Here is a 13,461-nt window from a genome sequence, read left to right on the forward strand (position 1 = left end):
TAACGCTGACGTCACGCGAGCGCGCATTTACAACAGGAAGACAACACAAAACATCAGAAGTAAACATTACGATTCTTTTTTTATTGTGGATTTTATTTGTTTGAAATACCTGAAAAATATACGGATATTTTTTTAAAACGCTACTTTAGTCTTTTGCAAAATAATGTGGTCAATATTTTTGTAGAATATAGCATATATATCTTTTCTTTATTTTTATTTATAAAAACCAATATATTATTTTATAATATATGAAATGTCCAAAAGATAGCAGTTTTACACATTAAATACTTAAACAAATCAACTTCAGCATCACCTTACACATGTACATGTATACAAAAACACATTTCAAGTATTAAAAGCTAACAGTTGACATTACATGGCATAAAATATATTTATGCAAAAATATATACACACACAGCAAAATATTAACCAAGTCTTCACCACTGCTTTGTTTGTTTGTTTGTTTGTTTGTTGTTGTTGTTTTACATTAAATATATTTGTAGGAGAATCAGACTAGAGATCTTTTTTTTTTTTTGCAATTAGTCTGCGGTTGTGTTGTAAACTGAAACAGGAGTGAATGAATAAAAATCTCACTGTTTAAGAATGATTTTGATATGTAAGTATGTTAAGGCTGATTAATTAATGTCTGTAGCAAGAGTGCAATTAAACTGTAAGTACAAAACAAAACAAAACAGACAGCATAAGAACATCTGGAACTTGCCCGGGGGAAATGCTTCCCAAACTTATCCAACTTTTAGCTCAGCAAAATCTACAGCCTCTGGCAAGAAATGAATATCTTAAATACTAAAAAATAAGTTCCTCCTTTTGCGTTAAATAAAGATTTTGTTTGAAATCTGGAGAGAACTTTGCACAGAATGTGGAAGAAAAAAAAAAAAAAGTTGCATGAACAATCACACAAGTGAACACTAGGGGGTAGTAGAGCACTATGAGTCATTTCCTGTTCCCGTTAGCAAACGATAGAATGTACCCTCCCTCAATCACGTCATACAGTCCTCACATTGTATTTTATATATCTTATTATATCACATTATATATTATATTAGATGCTTTGTTTGGAAAAGGTGGCTCATATAGCAGAACAATATTCAGGCAACAAACTTTACACTTTACACTTACTTACAGAGATACAAAGTGCATGGCTTTTTTTTTAATCCCTGAAAAAATGATTAGCAAAAAAAAAAAAAGGCAAAATTAAAGTTTATTTAGAGAGGCAGTTAGGCTCAATCTTTCTTTTCGTGTGTTAAAAAAAGCAAACCCTGATGTTCAAAGATGCTTCTTATAATCCATCTGACACTGCAATAATCCCAGCTTCCAAGTGTTTGATGCTGACACACAGGTTTACACACACACACACACACACACACACACACATTGCACAGACACACACCTTCGCCTCCAACCTACGCCGTCATCTCTGCTAGGTTTAAACACCAGCGCTTAAGTACAGTGGGATTTTAGCAGTTGTTAAGTGGATAAAGGAAGATGGGATGTCCGTGTTCAGGGCTCACCACGACCTTCAGTCTCTTCCTGTCAAAGTAAAAAAGCCTTTCCACTTCTTCTTCCTCCTCGTTCTCTCCATTCCTCGGTCCGTCTCGGTCCCTCTGCCCGTCGTCCGAGTGGATCTTGCGCAGCAGGTTGTTGATGAGAACGGCACGGCGCAGGAAGGCCTCGGGGTCGTCCAGGAAACGCAGCTTCTGTAGCGACAGGCGCAAAATGCAGCTGCGCTCCTCGCGTAAGATCAGGTGCTGCTCAGAGACACAGGGAAGAAAGGGAGAACGGGAGACGAGGTGAGAAAGATTAAGAAGGAGAAAAAAAGAGAGGGAGAGAGAAAGAAATATGGAGAGCGAAAGAATTGAGAGTGAGAGACAGGCAGAGGAAGAACAAAGTGAAGGTGAAGAATGCGAAGGCGAGAAAGAAGTAGTGAGAAAAAGGAACAATGGGAAGAGAGAGAGAGAGAGAGAGAGAGAGAGAGAGAGAGAGAGAGAGGATGGACAGGTAAAAGGATTAAAGCCGAGAATGAGAAACAAAAGGAAGCAAAGTGAAGAGCGAGGGAGAGGTGAAGAGAGAATTTTAAGGAGTGAGGGGGAGAAAGAGTGAGACGGGTACAGAGATGGGGAGAGAGTGAGACGGGTACAGAGATGAGGAGAAAGAGTGAGACGGGTACAGAGATAGGGAGAGAGAGAGACGGGTACAGAGATAGGGAGAGAGAGAGACGGGTACAGGGATAGGGAGAGAGAGTGAGATGGGTACAGGGATGGGGAGAGAGTGAGACGGGTACAGAGATGGGGAGAGAGAGTGAGACGGGTACAGAGATGGGGAGAGAGAGTGAGACGGGTACAGGGATGGGGAGAGAGTGAGAGGGTACAGAGATGGGGAGAGAGAGAGACGGGTACAGGGATGGGGAGAGAGAGTGAGACGCGTACAGACATGGGGAGAGAGTGAGACGGGTACAGGGATGGGGAGAGAGAGAGACTGGTACAGACATGGGGAGAGAGTGAGACGGGTACAGGGATGGGGAGAGAGTGAGACAGGTACAGGGATGGGGAGAGAGAGAGACTGGTACAGGGATGGGGAGGGAGTGAGACGGGTACAGGGATGGGGAGGGAATGAGACGGGTACAGAGATGGGGAGAGAGTGAGACGGGTACAGGGATGGGGAGAGAGTGAGACGGGTACAGAGATGGGGAGAGAGAGACTGGTACAGACTTGGGGAGAGAGTGAGACGGGTACAGAGATGGGGAGAGAGTGAGACGGGTACAGAGATGGGGAGAGAGTGAGACGGGTACAGGGATGGGGAGAGAGTGAGACGGGTACAGAGATGGGGAGAGAGTGAGACGGGTACAGGGATGGGGAGAGAGTGAGACGGGTACAGAGATGGGGAGAGAGTGAGACGGGTACAGGGATGGGGAGAGAGTGAGACGGGTACAGAGGCGTACAGAATGTAGGCGTTCTCACTTTTTGTAAATATCCACATAGGCTTCCCTGGACATCCTCCTCTTCCGCATACTTCCTCTTAAAGTAGGCGACTTTCGACGTCGTTGATCGATACGTGCACACTCGCTGGGAAGATCCTGACTACTGATAATAAACATAAAAGATATAAGATATGAGACGGACGTACACGTCATGCGTGTGAGTAAGTGTATAAGTGTGTACACCTCAGGGATCACCGAACACTCATTATGTAATGTTCTGTAACAGCGTCACTAATGAGATGTGTCTGGACGGGACTGTGCTGTCACCGGAGGGTTGCGCAACACGTGCGAGGATACACACCTTTCTAACGACGGCCGTGTTCACCTGAGCATCGCTCCTGTATCTAACACACACACGCGCCCTCCGAGTGCTGCGATGAAAACAAGAGAGACAGATGTTTGGTCACTGCAAACACGAGCGTATGTTCGTCGACAAGATGACACGTTCCACCCTGAGCTTGGGGGTTGCCAGGTCATCCAGGTCTCAAACCACTGCACATTAATACCTGAAATATCCACAAAAATGTTAACGACACACCAGTGAGAATATACAGTAGTGTAAGCATGTTCATTCATAAGTCACCTGACATTTCCTCCTGGTGTTTGACTTTCTTTTATTGGGGGACAAAAAAAACACACTTAATTAAACTATCTACATTCTTTGATTCTCATTCTGTCCCTGAATCACTGTAATATCTCTATAATTCCCGCTATATAGAAATAATTCTGTGAATTCCCACGACAGATTATTTTTAAAGTACCTCCCCACCCCCCAAGAAAACAAAACCAGTACCCCGTGGACTTGCTCCAAAACCATCCCAATTTGGCATAAAAACCGCAACCCTGGCAACCCTGCCTGAGCGTATACCAGCCAGAGACCATTTTCTATCGGTCCACAAAACAGGTTTGTAAAATTCACAGGTCAAAGTTCACCGACATGGGTGGTCAGGACGTTCGTCTCACACCTCCAGGGTCGGGGGTTCGATTCCCGGCGCTGCCCTGTGTGTGCGGAGTTTGCACGTTCTCCCCGTGCTGCGGGGGTTTCCTCGGGGTACTCCGGTTTCCTCCCCCAGTCCAAAAACATGCACGGTAGGCTGATCGGCGTGTCTAAAGTCTCCGTAGTGTATGAACGTGTGTGAACGTGTGTGTGATTGCGCCCTGCGATGGATCGGCACCCCGTCCAGGGTGTACCCCGCCGTGTGCCCCACGCTCCCTGGGATAGGCTCCAGGTTTCCCCGTGACCCTGAAAAGGATGACCAGTATAGCTTATACCGTTTCCCATAAACACTACAGCTAAACCATAAATGTTGGCACCTCTGTGTATCGTTGATCGGTCAAGGTATTTCTACCGTCTTTAGTTTTGCAGGACAACATAGCTAACACGTGATTCATGTGTATGTTCAGCCTGAGTGTTAATAAAATTGTACAAAAAAGAAAAAAAAAAGTACACGAAATAAGGTTTTCAATTCGAAGTTTCTCATACAGTTCTGAATTCAAATTTAGGCCACACCTCTTACCAAAGTTGCTCTAGTAGAAATCTAGAAGAATCAAACATACCTTGGTCTTCTTCTTCTTCTTCTTCTTCTTATTATTATTAATTTATTTATTTTTACCCAGACAAATAGTACATATGGATATGTACTATATGAATATATACTATGAGAAAGTAGGTATAGCTAGCTTATTAACTACAAAGCAGATTCACTAAAATCAGCTGTGAGCAGTTATAACACCTATAACCTGTACTAACTTCCAGAATAAAGCAGAGCCATGATATACATCTCACCCCTCCTCCACCTGATTTAGCAAATTAGCAACCAACAAATGAAAGAAAGGCATCTATGAGTATAAAACTGTTAGCGGAAAATATCCAAACAACGGTTAAATAACGGTCTTCAACGGCTTTAGAATTTTGTCACGCGCACATGTATATTTATATATACACATATATATTTAAAAAAAAAAAAAAAAAAAATTCAAACATAAATAAGTTCCAAACAAACCGCAGCATCATTTTCTCAAACCTCAGACGGACTGCCCTGTACTGGCATTAAATACAGCAAAGAGTTCAAAAGTGAAATATTTATTTATATGTTACAGGTGAGCTTATTCATAGCGTTACGCGCGTGACACTGAACAATAGTGTGTGGTGTGTGTGTGTGTGTGTGTGTGTGTGTGTGTGGGGGGGGTAATCAAGCGTTAGATGAGAATGATGTGATTAAATAGTAATTAAGAATATAATAAGGATGGATTTGCTATTTGATGTAAAATCTATTTTTTTTTAAATGTCCAGCTGGAACGCACGTGCCTGCTTTAATAAGACGGGTGAGATCGTGTGTGTGTGTGTGTGTGTGTGTGTGTGTAAGCGTTGTTGATGAATAAAATGGCACTTTTGTATTAGAAGTCGTCTCCATGCTGTGTAATGGAGATGTTCCAGTGATGGTCCTGTGTTAGTAACTCCTCTCTGGCATCCGCATGAAGTTTTAAGACACTACACCCGGCGGGATGAGTGGGATCAGTGATCCTATGCACCATGAGACCCAGGACAGGCAGGGCATGCAAAAACTACGCGTTTGACAAGTGTGCTGTTTAGAATAAGATGAAGCGGTGCCAGAGATCCGAGCGCGCAGTTCGGCTTACCGTTGTTTATAGAGGCGCTGGAGAAAAAGCCGCAGATCCGCGCAGCTCCGCTCGAACACTCCGCCGGCTCAGTGGGGCGTCATTACTCAAACGTCCCGGATGTACACGCTTTAATACCTCGTTCATGTGTCTGGTCCTGGTCCTGTCTGCGCGCCCCCCCCGCGCGCGCGCTCGTGTGTGTGTGTGTGTGTGTGTGTGTGTGACGATCCCTTTTAAACAACACTTTTCCCCTTTTAAACAAATATCCCCCAAATCTTCCAGTTTTCCAACGCAAAGCGAGGGCACGCGCCTCTCGCAGCCAACCTGATTGGCCCTCACCGGAACAGCTGTTTCCCCGTCGCTAAGCAACGAGTCGCTAGGCAGTGATGACGCCACATCAGGCTCCGTTTTCCCTTTCTCTCGCGCGCGACTCTCACGTGCTGCTGCTGCCTCTGATGCGAGGCTTCATACATACACCCGCCCAATTCCCAAAATACACACACACACTTTCATATAAACACATAGTTACATTCACACACACACACACGCACACACTTTCATATAAACACATAGTTACATTCACACACACACGCACATACTTTCATATAAACACATAGCTACATGCACGCGCACGCACGCACACACACACACTTTCATATAAACACATAGCTACATTCACACACACAGACACACACACACATACGTTCATATAAACACATAGCTACATGCACGCGCGCACACACACACACACACACACACACACACTTTCATTTAAACACAAACATGCACACACACACATGTACATGCACAGACCTCAACACACACGCAAATACACAAAGATAAACAAATAAATATGCGCATGCACGCGCACACACAAACACTTACATAAATGCAGACATACAAGAACACACATGTGCAGGTATACACGAAATAAACACACACCGTTTCACAAGTTTTCACACGAGGACAGCAAAGCACAAGCACGCACGCACACACACACACACACACACACACACACACACACACACACACACACACACACAACTGTACAGAATTTGATACAATTTCGCACTAGTTTTGGAAATACCAGAATTGTGTTTGTTAAAAAACAAAACAAAACATAACTACAAGTTTACTGATAGGCAAAAAAATATATTTTTTAAATACAAAAAACACTGTAACATACACACACAAACACACACACACACACACTTTCGCATGCGTCTATATAACAGTACAGTCAGCATTATAACCGTGATCCATTCACACACTGCATGCAGACATGACACGCTGTGATCTATACATTAAACCCGGCACTTCATATTCATGTACAGCGGCAAACATGCGTCACAAAATATTCCAGACAACATGGGGTCCGATCCTCTGTAGACTCCAGACATGCAGAACAGCCGAGAGAAACACGTACGTGGGAAATGTCCGGTATGTAAAACACGTGTGAATGAGAATACAGACATAACAATCACGTCGGTTTCATATCGTGACGTCCAGAAGTTACAGAACAATAAACCGTTTAAAGTGCACACTCCCCAGAAGCTGATTATTTCCATATAATGTCACATCCAGAAGTGTTTTATTCCCCTTACACCACAGAGATTTGCAAACACGAATCATTTTTTATTCATTAAAGAACGACATTTTGTACTTTTGGATCCGTTTATAGTTACATTTCATGTTGTTGAAGTTATCGCTTACACCAGAGCAGCTGTAAACAGTCATTCCTTTACCGGCCCCTTCGTCCTCTTCAGTCCCTCCGGGATTTCACGGACATCAAGCAAACTCCGCGATATCCGGAGGCGCTCGCAATTTTTCAAAATCCCCGCGGATTTTCCGCAGACCCGGGCCGAGACGCGTCACGCGTCAGCCCAAAGCCTTCTTCGATTCACGTGCGTCGGACATGAGTACGGCGAAAAGGTCTCGTTTACCTACAGCGAACGGCCACGCGGAACAATTTTGTGCGGTTGCGATTTCACCGGTCCGAGTAGTTTTCCGCAAAAAAAGCACAAAAAAAAAACTCTAATCACAAATTTCGAAGAAAAAAAAAAAACAGCGGCAAAATCGTTGGCCGCGGTAATCGCAAAAAACAAAACAACTCCGTGAGATCCTGTAAAGACGGCCTTTTGTTCACGCTCTTTAAGTTAATAAGACATAAAAAAAACCCCACACAAGTTGTCGTGTTAGCGAGAAACCGCAAAATACGTAAACTCCGCTGCCGTGAAAATACGGCGTTACCTCTGACGCTGGAGACTCCTTCCGTAAACGCTAAATAAACATCGGCTAACAGAAAACATCACAACCTCATATCAATAAGTACAGGTCTTTCTTTGTTAAATGACAATATATTCCGAATGTTTTTTAAAAAAATTATTATCAGCTGCTGGTCTAGAAAATGAATCAACACCTTCTGACCAATCAGAATCGAGAATTTAATAGCGCTGCGCTTCCTGATCAAACCAATGCAGAAATATCATTATTCTACTAAGCATGAATATTACTATATTCTGGACTATTTAAGGACTGAACAGTCCTACGCATCACCACGACGTGTCTACTGTCGCGCCGCGTTACTCCCCGACACGCCCGGCAGGAGCGTACACGTCTCTTAAGCCCGAGCCCGAGCGAGATCATCAGAAGCCGATAATTAAGCTTCCATTCATGCAATCGGGACCTGGAGATCAGTGTTTGAGCAGCGATAACGAAAAAGCGAGCCCTAAAAGTCGAGCTGAGCCGTGATGTCACTTCCTGGAGACGAGATAAGAGGGCGCGACGAAAGCCGACTCCCGGGTAAAAGCCAGCTGGAGATGCACAAAAAGCGATCACAGACGCTGTATTACTGCATGCGCTGCCGTATCGGCTTAACGATGCGTCTTTCAGCCGAAAAGTCCAGAGATTAAAGCACGAGCAGTCTGAGAGCGCCGACACGTACACGCTTCATGCGGTGTGGGAACATCAGGATGGCGTACGGTCGACTCATCTACTACTAGAAATCCAGCTGAATCATCAAAGTTGGGCTTGTAGTTGCTGAAGGGCAACAGGTTTTTACTGAATGTTGTTATAATTATTATTATTATTATTATTATTTTATTTCAGAACCTTTCAATGTACCTTGAAGTGTCTCTGTTCCCTCTTTAATTTGCATAGATACAGGAATGTGATTGCTACGGGTTGCCAGGTAAGTTACTTCTCCTAGCCCGTACGTGACCCCCCCCCCCCCCCCCTCACCCCCACCCGCTCCATTTATCAATGCAAAATCTGTGGATAAAAGGAAACAAACAAAAAAAAAAAACCCCGACACTGAACACGAAACGATCGAACCTTCGATTCATGGAGCCAACCTGGTGGCGGCGGCGTCACGTCGTGGGGAATGTTTCCCTTGGCTTGAATTTCGCACTGAAGAACATTCTGTTGCCTAGTGAAGGACAAGCGATCCGATATAGCTCGTTATCAGATTAAGCCGATTTCTATCGGGAGATCCATTTTGCTTCTTTCTAGAAAGAATCGCTTTAAATGGAGCAGAATTATCTGCCTGTAGGATAACTCGACATCTAAAAACAGGCGTAGTCATCTTTTATTTGTTTAAACGTAATCAGCAGGAACATTACCCGCATACGCCTATCGAGATCTTCTCACATGTAGTGCACGTCGGCTCCCTTAATACCCATCATGCATCGCTTCAATGCCATCGCTGAGAATTACTTTGTTCTTTAAACTTGTGTATTAATAACACAGATGTACTACACTGTGTGTGTGTGTGTGTGTGTGTGTGGGGTTGGGTCTTGCAGTCTCTCCATCCCCATGTGTGTGTGTGTGTTTGGCTTGTAGGTCTTCTAATGACGTCTTTTTTCGTGACTATTCATCATAACAGCACTCGATGGAAACCCAAAATAATCGTTCACGTTTTCCCGGAAAACCGGCTCGACGTTCTCGAAAAGAAAAGAAAAAAACAACAACCCCCAAAAAAACAAAACAAAACAACCATCTGTTAAACATGAACCTTCAGACCTTTCCCGTCATCAACACACTCTCTTTGGCTACGGGGTCTTCCGATTCTGTGGCTTTGTTCTTTTCTTTTCTTTTCTTTTGTTGCCTGCATCCTACCCGAACGGATAATATGGCCGAGCGGATTATTCCGGCCCATTGAAAAACCCATGAGGTAAAGAAGGAATCTTTCTCCTGAAGCGGTATTTTCATGAAATGCTCATTCAGGACGGGTGATGACCTGAAGGTGTTGATACCGCGTGATCGCGGGAGCCGTGACACGACTGGATATTTTGTGAAAAATGATCGTTCTTATTACAGTTAAATGGAATGAAACGTTATACCGGCTTACGTGCTGTATAACCGAGTGATGATGACAAAAAAAATCGACTCTTGTTTGTCCGTAAGGCTGCGATGAACGGCGGCGTGGCGAGACGGCGACAGACGGAAACGCGTTTTAATCAAGTGTTTTTGGAAAAAAAGTCAACCGTCCAATCATACGCCGTGACTAAACCATAACAACCCCGGTCAAATCTCTCCTGTGTGTGTGCGTGTGTGTTTTATTTTGCTCGCATCCGTTCCGCTCGCACGACTGCACCTCGTTATCGTCGCCACTATAAGCCCAACCCTGTCGGATTCCCGTCGTCAGTTTCCTCCGTCCGTCTACGCCTCGAGGAGCGCGTGCCACCTGCACACCTGCTGGTTGCTGCTCTCCTTCATGTCCTGCCAGTGTAGCGACTCCTCCTCGCCGCTGCTGTTCTGGCCCAGCGCCAGCCAGCCGATCATCTCCTTGCGCTTCATGTTGCGTCGGTTGTACACGGCCACCATGAGCGTGACGTCGGAGAGCTGGAACAGCGCCACCTGGAAGACGAACGTCTCCTTGAACACCGGGTTGGGGTGTCCGCGCCGGATCGACGTCTTACACCGGGAGATCTCCTGACCCATGGAGTTGAGCATAGTCAGCTTGGCGTACGTATCTGCAAAAAAACGGAGAAGTCTTGACGTCGAGACCGGCACACGTGATAACAGAGCGCACGTTCATACTCGCTTATTGGTGTCGCGAGCGGGCGTGGCCTGGAGAGAGTCCTGATGAGACGAGGTAGTAGATATATCTAGCTAACTGTTTAAAGACGCCTTACGTGTCCCGAAGTAAACGGGAACTAGGTGCAGGTAAGGACTAAAGACCACACACACACACACACACACGTAATGTTCCTGTGATACTGGATTATGGACACTGCACTCAGAGTAGGTGTGTTCAGCAAAGTATGGGAGTGGCTTCTTTCAGTGAGTGCGTGTACCTGGGGGTCGGTTGAGCGCCAGGTTGCGGAAGTGGCTCCCTTTGATGACCTCGACGGAGAGGCGGCCGGTGGTGGGGTTGTAGGACAGACCGAGGAGCACCTCGGGAACTCCGCCGTGAGAGAGAGACTGGGCGGAGGACGCACTGTCAGGAGGAGCGCTTACACACAGCTCAGAGTCTAAAGCCTACAGAGAAAGAGACAGAGGTGTGTGTACTCAGTTTCTGTGTGTTAACCACTGGACATGACAATCATATTAAAAAAAAACCACCCACACACACCTTCAGGTTGCTGCGAGGTTCCAGTACGAGCGTGACCTCGTGTCTCTCGGGGTCGAGTTTGTTAAGCGCGTAGATGGTTTCTCCCATCATCTTCTCCCGGTTCATCTTCCCCAGAGCGTACAGGCGGAAGCGCAGCGCCGACGCGTTCAGCTCCGACGCGTCGAGGCGCGTGAAGCGGAATGTCTCCCCAAACCGCGGCGTCGACCCCTTCTGCACGGCCGTCTTGTAACGCTGCCGTTTTCCCGGGAGCAGGACCACACGCACCTGCCACGTGTCCATGCCGCTCCGCGCTTTATCCGGGATGTCCTGCGCCATCACCACGGTGACCAGGAGCTTACAGGAGTCGGGACGGTAACTGAGGACGACCACGAGGTCACCACATTTGGAGATGGGTGGGCGGGGCGATGTGCTGGGGGGGCGGGGCTCTGAGATGATGCTGGCTGTACGTTCGTGCTAGTGAGAGAAAAGGAGAGGGACGTTTCAACACAAATACACTCATAGATACACACAGATTGGAACAGATGGAAACACACAAATACAAACACAGAGCTCGACAAACACACACACACACACACACACACACACACACATAGTCAGCGTTTCAGCTTTGAACAGATGGAAAGAGAGGAAGTTTCAGTTAGACAGAGAGCTCTGACTGGGAGCCGTAAGTGATACTGTGGCCTAAACTAGAGCTGGAAACTCATGGAAGTGGCCAGTTTTTTCTCTCGTGTGGGCAGGAGTGGGCGGATTTACTTCTCGTGTGGGCAGGAGTGGGCGGATTTACTTCTCGTGTGGGCGGTCTTACTTCTCGTGTGGGCAGGAGTGGGCGGACTTTACTCTCGTGTGGGCAGGAGTGGGCGGTCTTACTTCTCGTGTGGGCAGGAGTGGGCGGACTTTACTCTCGTGTGGGCAGGAGTGGGCGGACTTTACTCTCGTGTGGGCAGGAGTGGGCGGACTTTACTCTCGTGTGGGCAGGAGTGGGCGGTTTTTACTCTTGAAGGAAAATACTGGACATGCTGCAGTGTTCACGTTGCAATGTGCTTCAACTCCCACTGAACAAGACAATAAGGTTCTCAAACACACACACACACACACACACACACACACACAGAGCTCAACAGTGTTAAAAGAGCTCAGGCAGCATATTTGACCCATGAAGACTAATGAATATTCATGCTCAGTAATCATGATAACTTGATAAACTCATAAATATTCATACACATGAGGCTGTTATAACAGATTTCAATCTGTATTTCAGATCAGGCACTAGAACAAACACAGAGAGAGAGAGAGAGAGAGAGAGAGAGAGAGAGAGAGAGAGAGAGAGATCACAGTGGCACTCAAAGAGGAAAAAAGGAAAATATTCAAATAATCATTAATAATCAGTATTAAAGAAAATTGTGAAATATTCCATCAAATAAATACTGGATAATTATTTTATGACTAAAGTTGACAATATACTGTTATTAGATAGACAGATAGATAGACGGATTTTTACCCAAAATACTGCCACACACACACACACACACACACACACACACACACACACATTCCAGTACCTCAGGGCTCCAGGTAGAGGAGCTGTCCGTAGCCTCGTTGTAATCATACCCCCGGTTATCCAGTGCCATGTCCATCTCTACGTGTGAGAGGGGAGTCCTGCGTCCTGCGCTCCCCTGACGACTCCTCTGACCCCGGGACAGCGTTTCAGATCCCTGAGAGCCCACGGAAGACAAGCGTCCCCTAACAGACACCGTGTCCGCCACGCTGAGGTCTCTCTGGAACAGGGACTCTGTCAGAGGATCCCTCTGTTCAGAGAGCGGGTCCTGGAAACTTCTCCTGCTAGCTCCATCTGCATCTACAGAGAAAAGCATTCGAACGGTGGCGCATTTCCCAACGATCAAGTCAGTCTCACTCTCTAGAATTTTCCACCCCCATTGTGCCGTTCTTCTCTCGTTGTTTAATAACCTACAGCCCGAACGAGACAGGTCACAGCGCCGAACTGAACTTCACGGCATTCATTAACATCAGTGATTCCTGCACGCTTGATTCCTCGAGCGCTCAGGGCTACGCTGACCTTCATTTCATTTCAAAGGGCAAAAAAGTATTTCATTGGATTTATCGACGATAGAAATGGAATCGATCGACTGACCTGGCTGTGTTTTTTCTTTAACGATTATTATTATTTTTATGACCGGACGCTCTCTGAAAGAACAAAACGTTCCAGTCCATCAACGCCGAAGACACCCTGTTGCCGTGACGACCGAAGATCCGC

At 45.9% G+C, this 13,461-nt stretch overlaps 1 protein-coding gene and 1 long non-coding RNA gene across 4 annotated transcripts in view; both read right to left on the reverse strand.

Annotated features, from left to right (window-relative positions):
- Nucleotides 1-1,201: 1,201 nt before the first annotated feature.
- LOC124627733 (uncharacterized) lies at nucleotides 1,202-6,057 on the reverse strand. Its single transcript, XR_006982281.2, has 4 exons — nucleotides 5,636-6,057; nucleotides 3,297-3,501; nucleotides 2,976-3,098; nucleotides 1,202-1,766 (listed from the first exon to the last, which is right to left on the reverse strand). It is a non-coding gene; the product is annotated as an uncharacterized LOC124627733 (long non-coding RNA).
- Nucleotides 6,058-8,859: 2,802 nt separating this feature from the next.
- syt16 (synaptotagmin XVI) overlaps nucleotides 8,860-13,461 on the reverse strand; it is a 20,595-nt gene continuing 15,993 nt past the window's right edge. For all 3 annotated transcript variants that reach the window (XM_017463869.3, XM_017463867.3, XM_017463865.3), the window contains 4 exons: nucleotides 12,749-13,044; nucleotides 11,190-11,642; nucleotides 10,912-11,095; nucleotides 8,860-10,587 (listed from right to left, as the gene is read on the reverse strand). In XM_017463869.3, coding sequence (XP_017319358.1) covers nucleotides 10,274-10,587; nucleotides 10,912-11,095; nucleotides 11,190-11,642; nucleotides 12,749-13,044 — 1,247 coding nt within the window. In that variant the 3' untranslated portion in view covers nucleotides 8,860-10,273. The remainder of the gene's footprint in view (nucleotides 10,588-10,911; nucleotides 11,096-11,189; nucleotides 11,643-12,748; nucleotides 13,045-13,461) is intronic.

This window comes from Ictalurus punctatus, chromosome 3 (genome assembly GCF_001660625.3).
Source record: "Ictalurus punctatus breed USDA103 chromosome 3, Coco_2.0, whole genome shotgun sequence".
NCBI classification, from domain to species: Eukaryota; Metazoa; Chordata; class Actinopteri; order Siluriformes; family Ictaluridae; genus Ictalurus; species Ictalurus punctatus.